This window comes from Cygnus atratus, chromosome 2 (genome assembly GCF_013377495.2).
Source record: "Cygnus atratus isolate AKBS03 ecotype Queensland, Australia chromosome 2, CAtr_DNAZoo_HiC_assembly, whole genome shotgun sequence".
In the NCBI taxonomy this organism is placed as follows: domain Eukaryota; kingdom Metazoa; phylum Chordata; class Aves; order Anseriformes; family Anatidae; genus Cygnus; species Cygnus atratus.
The window spans coordinates 119,569,737-119,590,841 of record NC_066363.1 but is presented as its reverse complement, the minus strand read 5'-3'; the positions used below and the strand labels follow the sequence as shown (position 1 = coordinate 119,590,841).

General features: G+C 36.1%; 1 protein-coding gene across 1 annotated transcript in view; it reads right to left on the bottom strand.

The window, feature by feature from the left end:
- Positions 1-21,105, bottom strand: part of RP1 (RP1 axonemal microtubule associated) — a 189,021-nt gene that overhangs the window by 67,580 nt on the left and 100,336 nt on the right. The window contains exons 31-37 of the mRNA XM_050708777.1: positions 15,711-15,880; positions 9,644-9,802; positions 9,373-9,592; positions 7,620-7,774; positions 5,042-5,255; positions 3,508-3,698; positions 1,480-1,690 (exon numbers count right to left, since the gene is read on the bottom strand). Of these exons, the coding sequence (XP_050564734.1) occupies positions 1,480-1,690; positions 3,508-3,698; positions 5,042-5,255; positions 7,620-7,774; positions 9,373-9,592; positions 9,644-9,802; positions 15,711-15,880 (1,320 nt within the window). The remainder of the gene's footprint in view (positions 1-1,479; positions 1,691-3,507; positions 3,699-5,041; positions 5,256-7,619; positions 7,775-9,372; positions 9,593-9,643; positions 9,803-15,710; positions 15,881-21,105) is intronic.

Below are 21,105 nucleotides of genomic sequence, written 5' to 3'. Positions count from 1 at the left end.
TATGTACACATCTTTTTCTTAGAAGTTTTCCAAGGAAAATATCTCAGCCTTTCAGTTCACCTCAACTGAGTTGCTCTGCTAATAACATTACTGCTCTCTGACATTATCTCCATTTGGTTCTTAGCATAACGAAGACTTTGAGAGATGAATTCTAGAATTTTTATTTTGGCTTGAACTTTTTGGAGTTAGTAATATCTAGTTATACATTTAGCAATTCCAAATTCTGAAAATAATTACCAATACTTATAATTTTCCCCTTTTTTTAATAAATAAATTGGGGTAATAGAGATTTTAACAAGCACCAGAGTTATTGTATTTAGCATTTTACATCCTGAATATATTACATGCAACATCCAATGCTATTTTCAACCTGATGGACCAAAAACATAAGATTTTTTTTTTCAGTAAATGAGTACAAGGCTACTAATTGTTTAAAGTTATGCAAACCCACATAAAATGAGAGATTTATAAGGTCTTCATTATTTTATTTGTTCAAGTTTCAATTTTAAATGGGATAAAATATTTAGGAAAATCTCCCTAGAGAACAGTGTGCCAAAGTTCATATGGAATATTTTGTTCCTTTTTCTGGGCAGCTTCCATCTTTTCCTATTTTCTATTCTGTTTAAGCAGAACAGTCTTTGTACTATAGCCTCTGGCAATAAACCTCTTAACTGTCACTAAAAGCTTCAATACATGATCTTTACTATCCGCATCAATCCTCTTTATTCTAATGAGCTGCATAAATGGGAATCCTGTTCTTAAATAGCGAGTGATCAAGCCATCAGTATGCAATTGGCTGTTCTCCATATTCCTGGGGGACTGGGGGAAATCACTTTATCATATCTCTGTCATCATCATATACACAATTCACATGTATTAATAACATCAGAGGAAACTGCAACTCAATATATTTTCACTGGAATAATACTAGCTGTACTATAAATTTCTCATCAACATCAATAATGTGCTAGTGCAATTGAAATTCTTGGCTACCCTTTTGCTGGCTGATTGTAACAAGTTGTTGTTTGTTTGTTTTTTCTTTAATTCTATCTGTTTTGTATGGTGTCTGAAATTCTTTCATTCTTAAAACACTGACTACATTTCTAGGTCACACATTTCTTTGTGGATAGGAAGATTCAGGTAATATCACGCACAAGTTAATATTTTGTACACATCTTCAGCTGACACTGCGTTAATTTGAAGAGATAATAAATAATCAAGAGCTAAAACTGGAACTGTCTCACATGAAAGAAACCATATTCTATGTCTGGTGTCAGCAGTTATAACATCTGTCATAATCCTGATACAAGTGATTCCTCTTTGCTCAGCTTTCTTTTGTGATAAATGCAAGTGCAAAGCATCATATTCCTTAATCAAATTCTTGTGGAAAGCCTCATACAGTATTTCAGGCCCAGGAGATATACTGGTATTCCAGTGACACAGATCCTGACCCCAGTAACAAAAACAGACTTAGCTTACCAGGCAAAGGCTCCTGATCTGCATAGAGAGCTGGCAGTTCCACACATTTGTCTTCATTAGGGTTGAACAAGCAGTCAAAAGCTAAATACATCTCTTCCTTTGTGCCTGTGTGCTTCATATGCAGTAAATCTAAGTTCCATGGCTGTTTTAGCTCACTATGTGGTCCAGTTACCTGAACTTTGTAGAGTGAGCCAATATCTGCCAGTTCATCCTAAGTGAGAAAAAGAGATGAATGGATATCATTCTAATTGTGCCAGATCAAATGTAGTTGACAGCTGTACGCAACAGTTGAGCAAACTTCAATAGGTGAAGAATTGGAGCAGATTTATAACTGTTACCATTTTTCCCCTTTCTAACTATATGCTTTCTCTTGCTCTTTCATTGCAAATATTGCCCAGACAGTAGCACTGAAATACTGCCCAGCTAGCAGCACTGCATGGGACCTGACCTTTCCTCTGACAGGGTACTTCCAGTTTCATACCATTTCTTTATATTTAGAAGAGGTTCTTTAGCAGAACTAGGTACTCCTCATTTTGGAACATGTTTATAGCCTAATCTAGTGTGCTTCCTCTTTCACTAAAGAAAGGAAGAACATGAAAAAACAGCCAATTATTTCCCTGGTGTAATCATTAAGTCCTATTTACCAGACTAGTAGGAAGAACCAGGAACAGATTCTTTATTCATGACTCCAAGGCTGCTTTCTGATGAACCCCCATGATCAAAAGTAACATATTCTCACTCACTCTTTGGGACAGGGATCTCTTCACCCTTATTTTCCTGCTTTTCCCTTGCTACCTGCTTCTGCTGTTTCAGCAGCCAATCATGAAGAAACATCTTTCAGGATGTGGCTTCATGAACATGTTTCTGTGATACAAAGCTGGCTTGAGAAGCTCCAACTGCCTTGTCTGTCCACTTGCTCCCATTCCATCAGTCTGGCCATATAGTTGTTTCTGCAGATGCAGGATCAAGGTTAAAACAAGGCTAACAAACCAACTGAAAACTTCCAGTTTTCTCACAGGGGTCAACCATTTCCTCAGAACCCACAAAGGCCAATGGAAAGATGGAACAAGCAATACAAGAACGGGACAGGTAATAGTCACACTTCCCTTGAATATTTTCCTAGTTTTCAGCACTTTGCAGTTCAGGGATTTCCTAAAGTAGAGTTCTCTGTAGTGTTTACCTTCAGGTCAGTTCCAAATTCTACTGTATTGGAGAGATGTACTCTACATTCATGGAGAGTAAAATCAGAATAGCATAACAGTAACACAGCTTTGGCACTGAGGAAGGAATTATAGTTACAAGAGGGAAGTAAAAGAATTGGGAAAGAAGCAGGCCATATTTCAATGTAAGTCAAATTCATTCATTCAATCAAAAGGTTGTTAATATTTAAGTTGAAGAGTAATAGGAGGAAGTGAAGACAAATGATGGAAGATGAGAAGAACTAAATAAAGGGGAAAACTTGTGGGTGAAAAGGAGCTGATAAAGAGGAAAAATAAAGTGATAAAGACAGACAAAAATAAAAGAGGCAAACGATGCAAGAAAAAGAAGTTAGACTGCAAAAACATGGTGACAAGGATGAATAAATTGCATGAAAGACAAAAATGAACTTTCTGTTAAGTTTCATCTCATACATGATTCTTCCTTCTCCATCTTCTGCCCTAAAATCTCTATAGTATCCCATGGCACATTGTATGTTTACAAATTGCTTTTGTGAGATCAACAAGAACTGTAAATCAGCACCTGCAAGCTGGTATGTACTGTGATATGGACATAGGAACCACTTTTCTGAATTAAACATTCTCAGTATGAAACCTTGGGAAAAGGTTCATTTCTACTCATTCAAAAAACATTGCCCCAGTGACAGCCTTACTGCCTACAAACAAAAATGATGACCTGCGTCAAAATACATAGAGGACTTAAAAATCAATTTGGTAGTTTAGTTTAAAGAAACAATTTATCTCAGAATTAAGAGGGTCATCAGGTACATGATCCTTAGGCTTTTCTTTCAATAGATAAAGGTTGAAGTACTTTGATTTGAATTGCTTTTCCTGTAACTTGAAGTGGCAACTTTTTGTGATTCAGGTTGCCATAGAAGATGAAAGAAAGGTGTAATGGATCCACTTCATTGCTCAAGTCAGATCCAGTGATGTCCATTATCCAGAGACCTGATGACTGCATGTTGATTTCAGGCAGCTTAGGACAAGAAATCAATCTTCTACCTTTAAAAATGATCAAAGAGAAAGAGGAAAGACAACAGTATGACAGAATGGCATAAAATAACAGGCCCATAGCCTTTACAGTACACAAAGCAAGCTCTATTTGCAGGTTATGTTGTATCTATGGCAACAGTTCACTAAGAATAACACATCGATACCTTTATTATATAGTGGTTTTTTTGTTTGTTTTTGTTTTTGCCAAGAATTTAACAGCTTAATGTTCTTGCTGTGTTTAAACTTTAGTTTCACAGGTATTTTCTCGATGCCATGTTATTCTCCTTGTCATGTTTGGAAGTAATTACTAAGAGAACAGTCAGTCACCTTTTAGAGGTCTAATTAATTGTTCTTAAAAAAAGCAATCAATGTTACTGAAACCAATTTATCATTTAGAAGAACCAGCCATCTGTAGCCTGTAGACACCTACTGCAAAATGAATACTAACAATGAACTTCACTTGCAACTATATAATACTTAGCAATATAATGTGTTATAATAATGTGAGACTGACAGGTAAACCTATTGTAAGCACATAAAAATATTTGCAGATCCTTAAGAGTTCAATATTACATTCTTCCTCTCTTTTTCTCTATTAATTGCTGCTATCCTTCATTTTCATTCCATTTTAACCATTCTATGGGAAATTAAAATGATTTAATGGAAGGAAACAGCTTAGAAAAATCTTTCTACAATTCAGAAAAAATTATACAACTGAATGCCTACATATCTATCAAGGGCACCTTATCATTTGAAACCATATTCTTTGTTCTGGATGAACTTTAACAGTTCATTTACATGAAATTGTTTTCACAGGATTGAAGGAAGGAATCTTTGCCACAGGTCCTGCTGTAACTGTTCTGTTGCCAGATAACATCCAGATTTGGATTTGCACAACTTTTGGTGTAGTAAACTTGAAATGAGTATAAACTGAGCATAGAAAAATGGCACTGTTTCTTTGCACAGTGGAATAATACCATGGGTACTAAGCTCATTTAACTAAAGTAATTTTTCTCTGGATTTCAAATTAGATCCTAAGTGACCTGAAAATTAATGCATAAAACTTAAGCTATTTATCCCCACAAGGCATTCATCTAAAACTCTTACCTGCTTTAAATCTTTCATTGCAATGTGCTAAATCTAATTCAGAAGGTGAGAGTTTCATACACAACATACTTACAGAACAGAATTTTATTCAGTTTGACATTACTAGATGCAGTCTTTCTATAATAAAAAAATCAAACTGAAAAATCACATTTGCAATAAAAGAAAGACAATATAGAGATCTGAAAGGTCTATAGCCAAATTCAAAAATATGTAGAGAGGCAGACCAGTTTTGCAGAAGAGCTTACCAACTGTAACTATCTCACAAACAGTCTCACATGATCCCAGATGAGTATCAAGCCAGTTCCACCATGGGAAGACCCATTCTTTGTCTGAGTCTTGTGATTCCCTGACTGTTATCATCTTGAGGTACATGCCAGCCCCATATCCTTCTCCATCATGCCCTATAACCACTTTTTGCAAATGACTGAGAGAAACAGCTTCCACCAAAAATGAATCCACCTGCAAAAAAAAGGGAAATACTTAATAAAAAAAAGTTTGGACCCAAATATGCTTGAGGTAAAGGGAAAGCTTAGCCTGGATTTTGCTGAGGATATATATATATACATATTTTTAGTAACATTTAACATAACATCTCCCCTCTGAATCTAAGAAAGCACACACTGATTACATCTAACATTGAATCCTGTTTATCTTTAATGACATAACTTCTTCTGATCTTTGGACAATTTGTATTTCTTCAATCACTGCATATCACATTAAAATGTATATACCTTCTGACATAATGCCTTCTGACAGGCAAACAGTTATGACAAGATTTTGGTTTTAATCAAATTTCTTTCAGGGCACTTCAAGTTTCTAAAATGTATCAGGCAAATTTATATTTTATAGATCATTCAGATTTTACTTATATTAATAGTCCTAAAGAAAAGTTAGAAATCTAGAAAGAGTGTTCACTACCAGATGGCTTTCTAAATTCCTCTCCAACAGTTATAAAAGCCTATAATTTTTTTCTTGCAAAATAGAAATTAGTGCAGAAACAGAAAATTGGACAAGTAAGCAAAAGAAAGGAGATTAAGATGAATGGGGAAAATGTGAAGAAATTTGAGCAAAATACCAGGGATAGGAGCAGAATGGAAAAGATACAGTAAGGAAAAAGAGAAAAAAAAAAAAAAAAAAAGGAAATTACATGCCCCACTAAATTCTTTCTTGTTTTATAAGAAAGCCAGGTCCAGCCTAGGGCCAGATGGTCTTGATGGTAGCTTATAAAGGTCAACAAGGTTAGGTTATGAACAACTGAAGATTAAACAACAATATCTATGATTTCAAGGATGTGAAACTATTGGAGAGTGTCCAGAGAAGGGCTACAAAGATGGTGAAGGTCCTAGAGGGGAAGACATATGAGGAGCAGCTGAGGTCGCTTCGTCTGTTCAGCCTGGAAAAGAGGAGGCTGAGGGGAGACCTCATCACAGTCTACAGCTTCCTCACGAGGGGGAGTGGAGGGGTAGGCACCAATCTATTCTGTTTAGTGACCAGTGATAGAACCCGAGGGAATGGAGTCCAGCTGTGACAAGAGAGGTTCAGGCTGGATATCAGGAAGAGGTTCTTCGCTGAGAGGGTGGTCGCTCACTGGAGCAGGCTCCCCAGGGACATAGTCATGCCACCAAGCCTGTTGGAGTTTAAGAAGCATTTGGACTATGCTCTTAGTCATATGGTCTGAATTTTTGGGTAGACCTGTGTGGAGCCAGGAGTTGGACACGATGATCCTTATGGGTCCCTTCCAACTTGGGATATTCTATGATTCTATGATTCTTTGATTATAATTAACACCATCATCCCAATAAAACATTAACTCAGTAGTAGGAACTTACTAAACCTGCTGAACGGGCAATCAAAAGAAGTTATTGGCAAACTGATCTCTAAAAAATGCAGGTCTCACCAAAGTCCTATGTGTTATCTGTGCTACTTTTAAAATAAAAATACTGGAGAAGTAGGTTTTCGGTTGCTAACGTTAAAAGTACTTCTATATGACAAAAATACTCATTTTCTTTTTAACAATAGTCAGGACTTGACAGCCAGACTGTAAGCCAAAATTCTGAACTTTTTTAATTAGGACATTTTAGGAAATAAAACTGTTCATGGAGGTAAAATAATTATTGAAAAGTGCTATCTTCTGTAAATATATATAGTCCTGAGATGTATGGAAAATCACTTTTAGAAATTCCCCCAGTATGTACCAAATCCAGTGCTGTGGTAATTATTCAATGAAATTATTTCACAGAAATGTAGTACTCTCCTTGATAATGTGTATCTTGATAGTGAGCAAAAAATAAGATTATATGCTTTTTCAAACTTAAATGCTCAGTGAGCTTATGAAAGCTGACTACACATTAGAAGAATTGTATTGTTATTGGTCATCTAGAAGCAACATTTTTATGTGCATTCTCTTCTGTATGTGGAATTCTTGTCTCCCGTCTAAAGTTATTGAGTAGACATTAAGTTAGTGCTTATACTAGGTTACAGAAACAGCACTGAATACAAAAGTCTCACAGCAATTTCTGTAACTAATTTTGTATCTAAAATTTTTAATTCTTTGATGACCTAAATTCAGAATAGAAGAAAGAAGAGGTGTGATCACAGAGGTTCTCCCAGCAATCTGTTCTCTATGTGCTCATACAGAGCCCTGATTATTGTGTGGGGATGTACTGGTACAGGAAGGAAACAACAGTGGTATTGGTCTGCTCTGAATATCTGGAAGACAAATACTGTTTCCATATTCTCGCTCTTCTGTAACAAGATGTAGTCTGATCAGGCATTTAGGGATGCAGTAGAGTAACACGTAAGATGACATTTTTGTGCCACTACCTTGCTCCTTTGAAATTTTCTTCCTGGTGTTAACGATGTATGGAGTTTCCTTACACCGGTGTCGCCTCTTGTCCCATAAAGAGTGATATAAACATTTGCAAAGGTTTCTGCTCCCCAGCAGTCACCAGTATGTACAGAGACAACATATTTATGGACTGCATAAAAATGAAATGAAATGAAATGAAATAAAATAAAATAAAATAAAATAAAATAAAATAAAATAAAATAAAAGTGATATAAAAGATGTACTTAAAGGAAAACAACAATGTAGGTTATTTAGTAATATTACTGTTTTTTTTTTATTTCTGCAACTACCAAAAAATCTGAAATAGTCAGTTTAGTCTTTGTGAATGTGATGTCTTGAAGCTAGGCTCAATACATTCTTTCCATTAGCTTCCTTAGAAATTCAAGTGAAATTGTACTCAGACAACTTAGACTTCTGCAGCTTAGAATTACCAGTATACAGACAAATTCTGTCCAATTGTATTTTACTGTACAAGATCCTGAAAATAAGAACTCATCTGAATTTGCTCAGGGACTGTTAGAAACTGAATGATCTTTGCAATAGTTAATAACCATCACAGGTCAACAAATAAACTACTATGTAAAGTTTATGTAAAATAGGCTAGCAGAGGCTGGATGCATGACATATAAGTATAAAAATTTACCAAATGCAGTTATTAATTTAAGGCACAAGACAGCAACTGTAAAACTTCTTTGCCTCTGTGTTGCTCCTGTACAAACACACTTTCTTCCCTCAACCTACACAGTCAGATTTGGATTTTCTGTTGAGAAGGATCATTAAATTGCAGATGTATTGCTACTTCGACAAAATGAATGGCCAAAATTTTTCAAATGTCATTTTTAACATACTGTCCTGCTGAGTTAACATTTAATTAACTTAATGCTATAATTTCTTTTAAAATTGTGAACAGGTTTGAGATGGTCAGGGACTAGAACTACTGGAACTTTAGTTTAGAAAAGCAGTCATATCTCCAATTACTTTTATCTCATGTGTAACTACCCAATTTTCTGAACAAATGCAGTGTTTCCACAGGCCTTCACATTCCAAGAGCATTTCTGAATATATTCTAAAACTCTCAGCATGTCAATAAAAAAAAAAAAAAAGGCCTTAGGGAAAAACAAATACAAAACTTTTTCTTTTTTCTTTACAATGAGAATTCCTCCTGTTAGTAACTAAAGCTATTATAAGCTGAGTAATTCAACAGTAAATCTACCACAAATCATTTCCATAGCTTTGAACATGTGCTATATCTTTAAAAAACATAATTATATTCTTCATTTTTGCACACAGAATCATGCAGAAGATTTAGCAACTGTGAAACCCAATTTGTCACTTAACTGGAAAATTAAAGTTTCTTAAATGGTCAGCATTTTTGCAGTGCTTGTATGAAAACAGTTACCACAGAGCCACTGAAGATATCAAATGCAGACCAAGTGCTCTATTCTATATGTATTGTTGATTTCTTTTTGAGAGGTTAGTTTGCACACTTCTTCACTCAGAGAGTGGTGAGGCACTGGCACAGGTTGCCCAGAGAAGCTGGGGATGTCCCATCCCTGGAGGTATTCAAGGCCAGGTTAGATGAGGCCTGTAGCAACCTTGATCTAGTGGGTGGCATCCCTGCCTGTGGCAGGGGGGTTGGAACTAGATGATCTTTGAGGTCCCTTCCAACCCAAGCCATTCTATGATTCTGTGATTCTATGACTGTTCGTATCTCTTCACTGTTCTCACCTGGTAAAGTTTTCTGGTCCTCATTGACTGCAGGGAATTCTTTCACAAGCTCCTTGTCTTCTTTGCTAATAGAGAGCCAGCAGTTACAGTCAAAGTTTAGTTTTTGTTTTGCATGTAGCTCTTCTAAGTGGAAAGACTTCAAATGCCAGCCCTCAAAGCCTGGCACATCATCACAGCTGACCCGAATCTTGTATACATCTCCCACATCTCCAGTCTCAACCTGCAACAAATATCATAAGGAAAAGTGTACTGTCAGGAGCACTTTACTCACAGAGATTTCCCCAGCTGTGTAGAATCCCTTAACATCAACCAATGGAGATGCTCTATGGCTAGGATGAGTATGATAGGCCAATCCATCCTTCTCTTCACCATGGGTGAGGTTGCCTTCTTTATTTCCTTCTGTTCTCTTACTAGCAATGTGAGCAGGACCCTTTAATATCAGGGTGAGCCAAGATTAAAATTAGTAATATCTGCACATAAGACAAAAGGTAATATGTAAAGCTATGACCTTACCGGAATACGTTAACTTACAATTAAAATATCAGCAGTCACGTTATGTATTAAAATTAATGATAATTACTACGAGCAGAAAAAATTTTAACTAAATTCTCATTTGCAAAATGATTAGAATTAGAACATGAAATTACTTTACAACCACTTCTGAGGAAAAGAGGAGGGATATTTCTGCAGAAATGTGAATCATGAATGTTACAGAAATAACTCTGTAGAACAGCATAGCCCTGTTCCCATACTACACATGTGAAATTCAGTATCTCGTTGCTGGCTGTGGGCTTCTGTGAGATGTGGTTAAACCATCCAACCTAGGGCTGTGGGAATTGGGATGATCAAACTGCATCAAGCTGTAATGATCTGCATGGCATTAGCATCTGCACAATAAGTCTTCTGAGCCCCAGGAAGTAGAGTGCTGCAGCCTTTCACTGGTCAACAAGAAGAAAGATCTGGTGGGAAGGGAATTTCAAGTGAAACAGAAAACATAACTATTCTAAAAAATGTAACAATTATTTTTGAGGATCAAAACAGAAAACTTTGCCAGCAGCCTTGTTCTTCCCACCTATTGCATTTTATTTTCCCAGACCAGCTACAACAAAATCTTTGGTGACTGTTGCCAGGAAATAAATCCTTTATGCACCCAGTAGCATCATAGTAAGATTCTGAAGTTAGTCATACAGAACCATGCTCTAGAACAACCAGCAGACTGGCTCTTAAGACACAGCACAGAGCTCCTAACAACTTAATTTATTCTGCTATTAGCTCTGCTCTTGACAGCCGTTCAGTGCTGACCTACCTTGCTTAAAGATAGTTCTTGTGCCTTTGCTTAATGGAGACATACATGAAGGGAAACATTAGTAAACTTATTCTTATTAGGGAAAAACAGTATAGAAAGCATGTCTTTGTCATTTGGGGAGAGAGTTGGGTACCCTGATTAATAAACGTTATGCAGATAAAAAATGGTAAAACCGCAGTGTATGAAAAGGAACTGTTAATTTAAAAAAATAGCAACCTGCCAAAATCATTTTACAGAAGCTTGAACTGTTTATGAAGTAGAACTTATGAAATGTGGCAAGAAATTGCACCTGATGACTTAAAAGATGCCTTCCAGCCTAACTTTCTCGAATAAGTGTCAAAAGAGGTTGCCATGTCATTCCAAAAAAAAAAAAAAAAATCAGGATTCAAGGCATTGTTCTGTAAGGACCAGAGAAGAGTTCCCACCCACCATCTATGTAAAACCAGAAGCATGGACCTGTTTCTATGGTAGTTCTGCAGCCCCAAGGCTACAGGGAATCTCTCAGTTCCTGAACTGTAACTTCACAGCATGTAAAATAGACACACAATTGTATCTTGACATCAACAAGGACACCAGATTTGTCCTCTGAGCCTAGCCTGCCCTGCTTGCCAGTATGCTGTCAAGTATATAGAATTAAGGCCATCCCAGACTGTGACGCACATGTGAGGAGGGTTATGCCTCTTGGATTTACCATTTCCTCACATCCTGACTTGGTCTCCACCATTGCTCCATAAAAAGGGAAATACACGGGCAGAATTTGTTGTCAAGAGTTTTTCATTCATGCTGTGTATGCTGCAAATGATATCATTAGCTATGGCACAGTAAGTGGTCTAATTCCTCTTAAAAAATGTGCATTAATCTCCTATTAAACTTAAAGGGAACTATCCAGGTTCATCAAGAGAAGAGTGCACAGCTTCTTCACCCATCTGAACTATGGTCCCCTCACACACAATAAAATCATTGCTCCTGCTCTTTCAGAACCAGACTACTGATTTTTGAAATGATTGCCTGCAGATTTTCTTTCTTGAAGATAGATCTCACGACTGTATCACACAGCTACTCTAAATGCCATGTACCACTCATTCCATAAAGCTCTGTGGTTTGAACTGCAACATTACAGAATTTGGTTATTTTTATTTAACAGGGCAAGCTGTACCTCACATTTTACTTTGTCTTCTGCTACCCAAATTTGCAATTCTCTGGACTTCTAAATTCTCATAAAGACATGTTCAATAGTCATTGTAGAAAATGGACAGATCAGATATAGAAAAATAATTTAAGAATACAGGACTGACTATTTAAGAGTCACTGTTTTCCCTTCTTTTTCTAGAACCACAATTTCAATGAATTTCATGCCTTTGAGCCATGAAGAACTAGCAATCATACTGTCCATAGTCTGTTGAATAAAACACCAAATATTTCCAAGTGAATGTAATAGATATTACATTCTCCCCTTTTTATGTTTGTTTGGGATTTTTTCCACAGTTATTATTATACTTTCTCTTTAGTTCCATCAGTGTAACAGAACATTGTCATTACATCATGCTCATAATCATTTTCTGAGCAATTTAATATGGTCAGTTTCCCTTTGGAATATGATATCCTATCTTTGATCCCATAATTGGCTTTGCCTTCCATCAATGCCTATTAATTGATGCAAAATGACCTTCAGTGCAGAGACAGACAAATAATCCATCACAAAGTACATATTCAACGAACATCCTCTTTTTAAATTTACAGAATGTTTGCAAGAGGAAACTATTTACCTCATTTTTATTTATGATTAAAATTTCCTGATTAATTTATCCACATTTATTTCTTCTGAATGGTTTTATGTAATATTCAGTACTTGAAATCTGAGCTGAATTGGACATGATTTGTCACATACTAAATAACACAGTGTTTTTCCATTACATGACTGAAGGAGCATAGTTCTTATAATTAAGAGGGTGCCTTGGCAAAGCCACTGGGGTTTTGAAGCTCTCAGAGAAAGTAACTGATGAAAATGGTTAGAGAATTTCATAATATTTTAAACCTTTTCCTTTTTGAATCACACAGGACTTGTCCAAAGGCATCAAGCCTAATGTAATTAAAGCTTTGTAAAATTCACTGTTTAGGTGCACGCTTAAATTAAATTCTTCATTACGTCTCTATAATATATATATATCTGTGCATAAATGATTCTAATTGTAAAGGGTATGGTAAAGCATCCTAAAATTCACCTGAACTTCTGTCAGAAACTCCAGAAATCCTACTACTTGTTGTCTGGAGCATCATCCCACACTTTGGAAAATACCTAGCATATTAGCATTACATAATCTAAAATTTTCTGTCATCCTTATAGTCTTTAACTGAAAATACATTCCATATTTGTTGTGTATGTATGAACAGTTGTACCTGCCAGAGCTTTGTGGTTACAATACTGTCACTCATTTCATACTACCTCTGCTAGTGCTTTGGAGAATAGTTTTAAAGATCCTTATCCCAAGACCAGTCAGTCAATGTAACTTTGCATTTTATAATTATCTGTATAACAGAAAGTGTGCAGTACAGTAGGACTCTCCAAAAGCATGCTCTGACAAGCTTACTCTGTAAGCAACCAAGAAACCTGCTGAGAACTAGGAGAAAGTTATATATATACTTTACAAATTTGCTCATTCCATTAGAGATCAACAATTGATTTTTATCATCACTGAAATATAAAAGAAAAAAAATCTACTATTGTACTGTCAGTTTACTTACATTTTCCCAGTTATTTTCCAATGTGTTTGCTCATTGGAGCTGGCATGGTTTCTTGCCTTGCTATCTTCAGTGCTAGAACTCCCAGATGGTTCAATAACATAGACAAACTTACTTATTTCTCATTTTATTTATTATAAATGACATATTCTAATTAAATTTATTCTTATTTAAGCAGATCACCCACTCTACTACAGCTATGTGAGACCGTTGAAACCCAACAACGTGCTAGCATGCTGCTATTTTTTCTAACAAACTATTTTTTGCTCTTGCTCCATGCAATTAAACTACACCTGTTCTTTCACAGGAGTTGGTTTGAAATATTTTGGATCAAATAATCATTCTGAATACGATGTACATCTGTGCATACATTTCTGTGAGAACACCTGGAAAATCAGGAATTTACATGCCTTCCTGTCCTCAGTGTGCAATAAATGTATCTCTGAGATCAAAAATAAGCCTACTGTTTCAAAATAAGCATGAGCTGCTTATAGCACATCACCTGTTGTACTTTTTACTGCACTAAGGACATTTGTCTAAGACCAGGATCTTGGGGAGGTTTAAAAGTTAATTTACTGCTGCTTGATGGGAAGTTGAATTCACAGCTTGTCCTCCTGGTGACATCATGCTCATGCCTCCAGCCTGCTGCTACAGTGGGAGAACACGAGCAAAGCTTCTGAAAGTCTTAGTAAGAACAAAGAAAGAGAGAGTAAAAAGAAACTGGATTTATTAGCTGAACCACCTAGAGAAGATAAGAGGAAATTTATGATGATATCTGAATCTGAGGATCCTCAGGGCCTACTAGTTTGACTTCCTTAGAGTGCTACAAAAACTGGAAAACACTGTAAGAAATGAAGCAAAGAGACAAAATTTCATGCCCAGTAAACAACACTCAAATAGTATTAACATTTTCAAAGAAAGCAACAAAATCAGGGGCACAGATAGCTGTCAGAAAGATACAGACATGAACCCAAAGCCAAACCAAAGTATGAAGAAGCATTTAGAAAACTGTTAGGGTGGAACCTCGGTATGATGCATATGGTATTATGGTACATAGGATAGTAGAGAACCTAGGATAGTAGAGTAGTGGGGACAACCAGGACAGACACATGACAATACTAGCTTCTCCTAGCATGGTACTCAGTCAGTGAAATCAGGCAATCAACAAAGAGTACATGTCATTTGGGAAATTACCAACACGTTGCATGTAGCTGAGGTCTGCTTTATGCAGTGATAGACTCTGCCTCTGTTGACCTCTTCAGTTTATGTTAGTGGATTAGGAAGTGCCTTTTGTTGCTCAGAGTTTCCTCTCTGTTTTCTAATAAGCAGCAGCTTTCTTTTCTTTAACAAGTGTCATTTATGCTTTCATTTACTCCCTGCAAAATTCCTAAATTGCTTTAGCTTGTTATTTAAACTTTAAAAAATCAGCCTGGATCAGGTCATTATGATTAATATTTGACAACATTTTCTAAATGTAGTTTTGTCATTGTTTTCAGAATGTTTATTGCAGCCATTGAAAAGCATTTCTGAGGTTTAAAAAACTGCCTTGAATTGCAAGCTATTTCTCTCTTCTGTCTATCTAGAAGCTGCACTTCAGGCCAATGAACATAGTTTGCAATGATGTAACCTAGCAAGCCAGGACAGAATTTGACCATTAAAAAGACACCTCAGATGAATACTCTTAAAGCAGCAGGATGTGTATGAGGTGTATAGGTAGTCAGGTCTGTATTAGGGTTGATTTTAATACTGGTCGTGTATATGCTGTTGCTTCAGTGCAAGTGCCTCCATGGAACTTTGATATGCATTCTCCTGTGATTTATGATTATCCAGAAAAATCTGCTGCCTGCTGGCCTCAGGGACAGAACCATTTTTGGGGAGAGTGGAGAATGCTTTAGAAAGACTGAAACAAAGGAATGAAAAAGCCACTCATGTCCCAGAGGAATACTGTCCAATCCTTCATTTTCTGCATTCTCAAATAGTTTTATATTGCTTTTGTAAAAACTGCAGTGCAGCAAAAAAAAATAAAATAAAAAAGACAAGCTGATGAATGCAATAAATTACATGAAACGCACTGTTTGTTTCCCTGATACATACTGAAAATTCAAAGAGAACACAGCAGTTGGCTGTAGTAGAACAGAACCACAAGCAGAAGACGACCCAAGATCTAGTTACATCATTCTGTCATTGGCAATAAATATGTCATTTTAACGACAAAACTAGAATTCCACATATATTTTGGCTGTAGAGTAATGACATGAGAAGCTCTGTGTAGTACTGTATATTTATGACTTACAATGAATTCATCCGTTGCTCTGGGTAGAAAACACACATGTCCTGGTCTTTGTGGAGAAAGCAGGATCTTATCACTTTTGCCCTTTGAGCCATAAATCACAAGGGTCCTTTTACAATCCTGTGGTTCTGGGGAATCTCCATCTGTTTTAACCTGCACTCTCCACTGTTGAGCTAAACAAAATAAAAACAACACATTTTCAGTATCAATGGAAGAGACTAATGAATGCCTTTGTTATTATTACAACAAAGAATTTAAAGATAACTAGGAGCTTACATCCTGTTTTACAAAAATAGACAGATAGACATTCATTCTCTTGAAGATAATTATAATGTAAATAAGATTTTACGAACAAAACACAACAATCCAAATATGTGTGCAAGCAGAAATTAATACAAAGGAAGAAAGAAAGTAAATATTTGGCTATGCTTTTGCATTCCTTATAACAAATTACTTGTTTTAATTGCAGTAATTCATTTATTAAATTTTGGTACTTAAAGTGTTCCTACGTTACATGAAAAAGAAAACATTTTGGAAAACTTGTATATGATCCATTTGCAAAAACTGCTGGCTAATACACAGATAGTTAAATAATGAAAACTAAACCTCGTTTCTCAGATTTTTCTAACCTAATTTGTCATGTTCAGTCTGCTCATGTGTCAGATCATTCATTAGGACTGAATCCAAAATCTAGGGAACTGCAAAGTTCACTGAACTCAGCTCATGGATTTCAGACATTCTTTTTGGTAGATGAAATGCATTCATAACAATATTTGAAAGTCCAGAATGCAACTCAGAAACTGCAGAAAACCATTCCAGGTGTGTGAAAATACACTGTGTCTTAGATGGATAATATAGATTAGAAAGTTGTTTAAGTGGTTGATTGTAAATCTTGCCCTGAATTCAAAAGAATTATTTGCGGATACAACACTTGATCCTGCATGGCAAAGGGAACTTAACAGTGGAAGGAAATCAAAAACCTATGTTTAGACCGTGACCTATACTGTGATAATAGGATAATTTGCTAATGATATTAACATAAAAGAGAACTATTTCATGATTTTGTGTCAGCCCACAATGCAATGTGCTGACAAAATAACCTGTAGAATAGTTTAGTTCTGAAATAAATTAGATGTGATTCTTTTTCTTACAGTACTGTTTTTTTCACACCTTTTGTTTTCCTCCACCTGTTTGGAGGTGGAGATTGAATGAAAACCTTTTCTGGTTTTCCTGACTTATGGTTTTTCCCCTGATTTTTTGCTTCGTCTTCTTTAGCTAAATCTGTTTTCCCCCTTGTTATAGAAGCTTTTTCTCATCACATCTGACTGTTCCCTGCCTCTTCTGGGCTCAGCTACAAAACAGCAGGTGAATACACATCTCACAGTCAGTCTGCTGAGTAACACAGGAGCTGAAAGGATCCTTCCATCTGAACTCTTTTTTTCAGGTCATTTCATGAGTCAGATGTAGTATTATGGAAGATGCAGACTTTGCCTAATGAGGAATGTTTGTTGTTTGATATTTGTGCCAGCTTTGAATTTTATTTCCTTGTGCCAGGTTGGCATGTGGTACCCTTCAGGGTGTCACACTTGGTGAAGTCAAGCATCATTTGAGCTTCTGCTGTTCCTGAGCACTCTGAGGGTTTATGAGCAGATTCAAATTTTTACAAAGACTCCTGACATAGCCCTGAACCTCATATCCACTCCAACCATGTCCCATTTTGAAGACTGACCCTGGGAAGAGCAGAAAGGAAATTAAGATAATTTTGCATTACTGTGTTTCCCAGGTGAGCTTTCTTTTTTCTGCTTTCTTCCCTGCTTCAGGAGAGAAAGCAAAGACACATATCTGCCTATCTTCTGCTCCAAGAGGCAGCATGTTTAAAGAAGGTATTTTGGGCAAGGTGATTTATTTTAATTAATGTGCAGGATTGTGTTTTTAATTATCATTTCAGAAGAAAGACTAAGACACCAGCTGGGAGTTTTCCAGGAAATAAATCGGTGGTTAACAGATTTAAAGCCTCTTAGCATCTGTGACTGCTTGTTCTCCTACATTTGCTTTGAATGCTTCTACTGCTTGGTAACAGAGCTAACCCAGACTCACAGTATTTTCTTTCTGTTCAGCAAATTCATTTAATCTGCTCATGCCAGAATAAGAAAAAAATGTTTTGTTTAATATTATATTATCTTAGACAGCTACTTCATAAGGATGGCAGTCACCAGACAGGAGACTGATTACTAATACATAGTGGGTTCAGTGACTTCTATATTGTTTTTCTATATTTGGAATTTCAGAAAATTCCAAACTCTTCAGTAACTTCTGAAAATCAGATAGCTCGTCTTGAGTAGGTAGGTCACCTTCTGTACTTCATATGTATGGCCACATAAAAAAAATCCTTTTTCCCTGATACTACTGAACTACATTAGCTTCCATTTGGAGTGACTAGTGCTTTAGTGTTATTTTACTTTTAGCTAATGTGCAATGGTATAGCCATTTTCTTTGAGATATCAGTATAATACTGCTAAAATGAATGGTGGAGAAGAAACAGACTTCAGAAACAGAAAGAAATATCCATATTTTCTCTTTGCTTAAGCAATATAACCAAAGATCTTATTTCACATTACAGAGATATATCCAGAGACATATTATAAGCATTTGTCGACTTTAAGGAATGAAATGAGATCAATCATAACAATATCTTTCCAGAAATTCTTTTAACCACTAGTTTGGAGCCTGAAAAATGCTTGCAGCAAAATTGTGAAAATCAAACCTTCAGTGACTTCTGTGCATAGCAAATTGGGCAAGGTAAAACATAAAGTCAACATTTTGTTATATAATTCAGAAAACTGAAAAAGAAAGGTGTTTTTTTTTTCTTCTTTCAAAATACTAACAACTTATGTGTTGTTAGAGGATTGCCGTCACTGTTTTTAGGACATATTATTCCAGTTTTCTTATTCTGGTGAAGCAGGACCACGGTATTTGAAATTTAGTTATCTGTGATTATTCTTACTCCATTAGCAAAAGCTTGCCAGATAGTGAATGATTTGAGAACAAAGGAAGTCAAAGGAGAATTTACTGCATATTTTCTCTTTTCTTATGAATTTTCTAAATGTCTTAATATCAAAAACCTTTCCCAACACAAGATCCAACCTAGAAATATCTATTAACTGAACAGCGTTCATTGAAGTTGAACTGTATTTTATGTGCTACCCACAAAAGCCCATAATGCCACAGAGCACCCTACAAACCACACTACAGGAACCCAGCTCATTTTAACTGACTGCAGAATGGACAACTTTGGAACATGTTTGTGGTTTTGCTTCGAGAGAAAATCTTTTACTAGGTACTCCAATTATATTCAACTTATTTTAAAGCAGAGAAGGAAAGGAAAAACAAAAAACAGAATGAGGAAGTAGCAACATAGGAGACTTTTAGAGAGTGATGTAAAGTCCCGTTCTCCCTCAGAATGACTTCACCATTTGTGACTTGAGAACTGTTAGCCATATTCTCTACCAATACGATCTCCTTTGTCTTTTTTTCTCTTGCATCAAACATACATGGAGGAATCAACAGAAGATGAAGAAATCTGTTCCTATGCTTGATTTGCCAAAGCTTCTCCATAATCTACAGATGTACACAAGCTGCTGAAAAAAATTGACATGGGCCTTCTGCATCTAGGCAGAATCCATAGCCACCAGCAGCGTTCACAGGGATCTGGAATTTATGTTTCATTAAAGCTGGCATAAGAGAGGCCTGTCTGAAAAAGAACTGGGAGTACTCAAGTAACTCGCTTAGCGATGACAACTTTCAAACTCTCTGATTTCGCTTGGTGGTTAGTAGCTTGTTAGCCTTCTCCAAAGAGAATGAGATTTCTGACCTTCAGAGTGACTTACTACATGTTTTGTTTTGAAACCTTTGCTTTAGACCTGACCTGAGCACACTTATCTTTATTCCGGAAATCACCAAATGCCAAATTTTACCAATCAACTTTCTATGACTTTTCCTGAAGCCCACTTGCAGAGTGTAGCTCACATAGTATATGACCACATGAATGCATAAAATATTGTCTCCTTAACATCAAAACTGCTGCATTCAGGAAATGTACGTTATATGGAAAGTCTGCACATCCACTGTGAGTGGAACTGCTTATCAATGCTATCTTCTCTAACATGTAAAGTTTTCAGTGCTGCAGATGCTTGGAGAATTTAAAGCAATTACTTTCTATTCCAAGACTCTTCACCTCTGGAATTTTATCAGCACTAGTGGTACTAATACTAGTACTATATCACAATGGATTGACACAGAACTAAATATAAGACAACTTTCCAAACCTCTTGTGCTTGTTATCATACTAAAAATCTCAATCTTTTTCACTTGCAATACCTCTAATACCTCTAATAATATTAAGACAACACAATTTAAAAATGAACAACCCTGAGATCAGCCCTGCTCATCATCCCTTTTAAAAAAGGTATAAAAAGCAGTCTCTCATCTATATCATTTCCTCAATGGAATGAACTGTTGGGTAAAGAAAAAGATGACTAAAGAGAAGTTCAAGCTAAGGTGTTGCATAGATAATTGGCAGAGGACTTCCTAAAAAACGTTCTTCTTCTTTATATCTTCATAATTCAGAACCTCTCATCTCATCCTAATGATGACACATCCCCTGGGTCCTCCTGAACATCTTGACAGCGTGATGTTTCACAAACTGATAAAGCATAAGATACTCCTTTCACCTCATAATCAATGTATTGTGCCGTAATGTTCTTGACATGCACAAGCTCTCAGCAGCCTTTGCATCTCTGCCTGCTTATAGTAACATAATAAAAAATGAAGCTGTACTGAAAAAACAAACAAATAAACCAAAAAAAAACTTAGATTAGTACTAAAATACAGTCTATTTTCTGAACATAAGGTGAAACAGATATTATGGCTGCATTTCAGAAATGTGTGCTGAGCAGAATGTAGAGTACAATTCCAAGTCACTCATGAAAATCAAATCTCTCTGTGGGAAAGTATTTACCTGAGTTAATCAGTCTCCTCTTGTAAAAGTTATCTTGCCATGGAACAATAAAACTGTTGGCTAAACTGTTTGATTGAATGCAAATGATTATATTTTCACTGAAACTGCAATTATATTGAGAGATCAGCACTCATGCTACAGAAGGCAAGTCACTGTTTTCAGAGCTATATGTAAACATTACTTTATTTACTCTAGTTTCTCCCATACTGTTCTCGGACACAGTTACACAGAATATGCATTTACAGTAAAATATTCGTAAAGAAATTTGTATCAGTCTGTTTCTCTTTTCTGGTTAGGGAGAAACACAGAGATGGTATCTCACGTTCTGAACACTTGGGAAGCCCTAGCATATTATGGTGCTAGTCTATGGTGATAGACTGT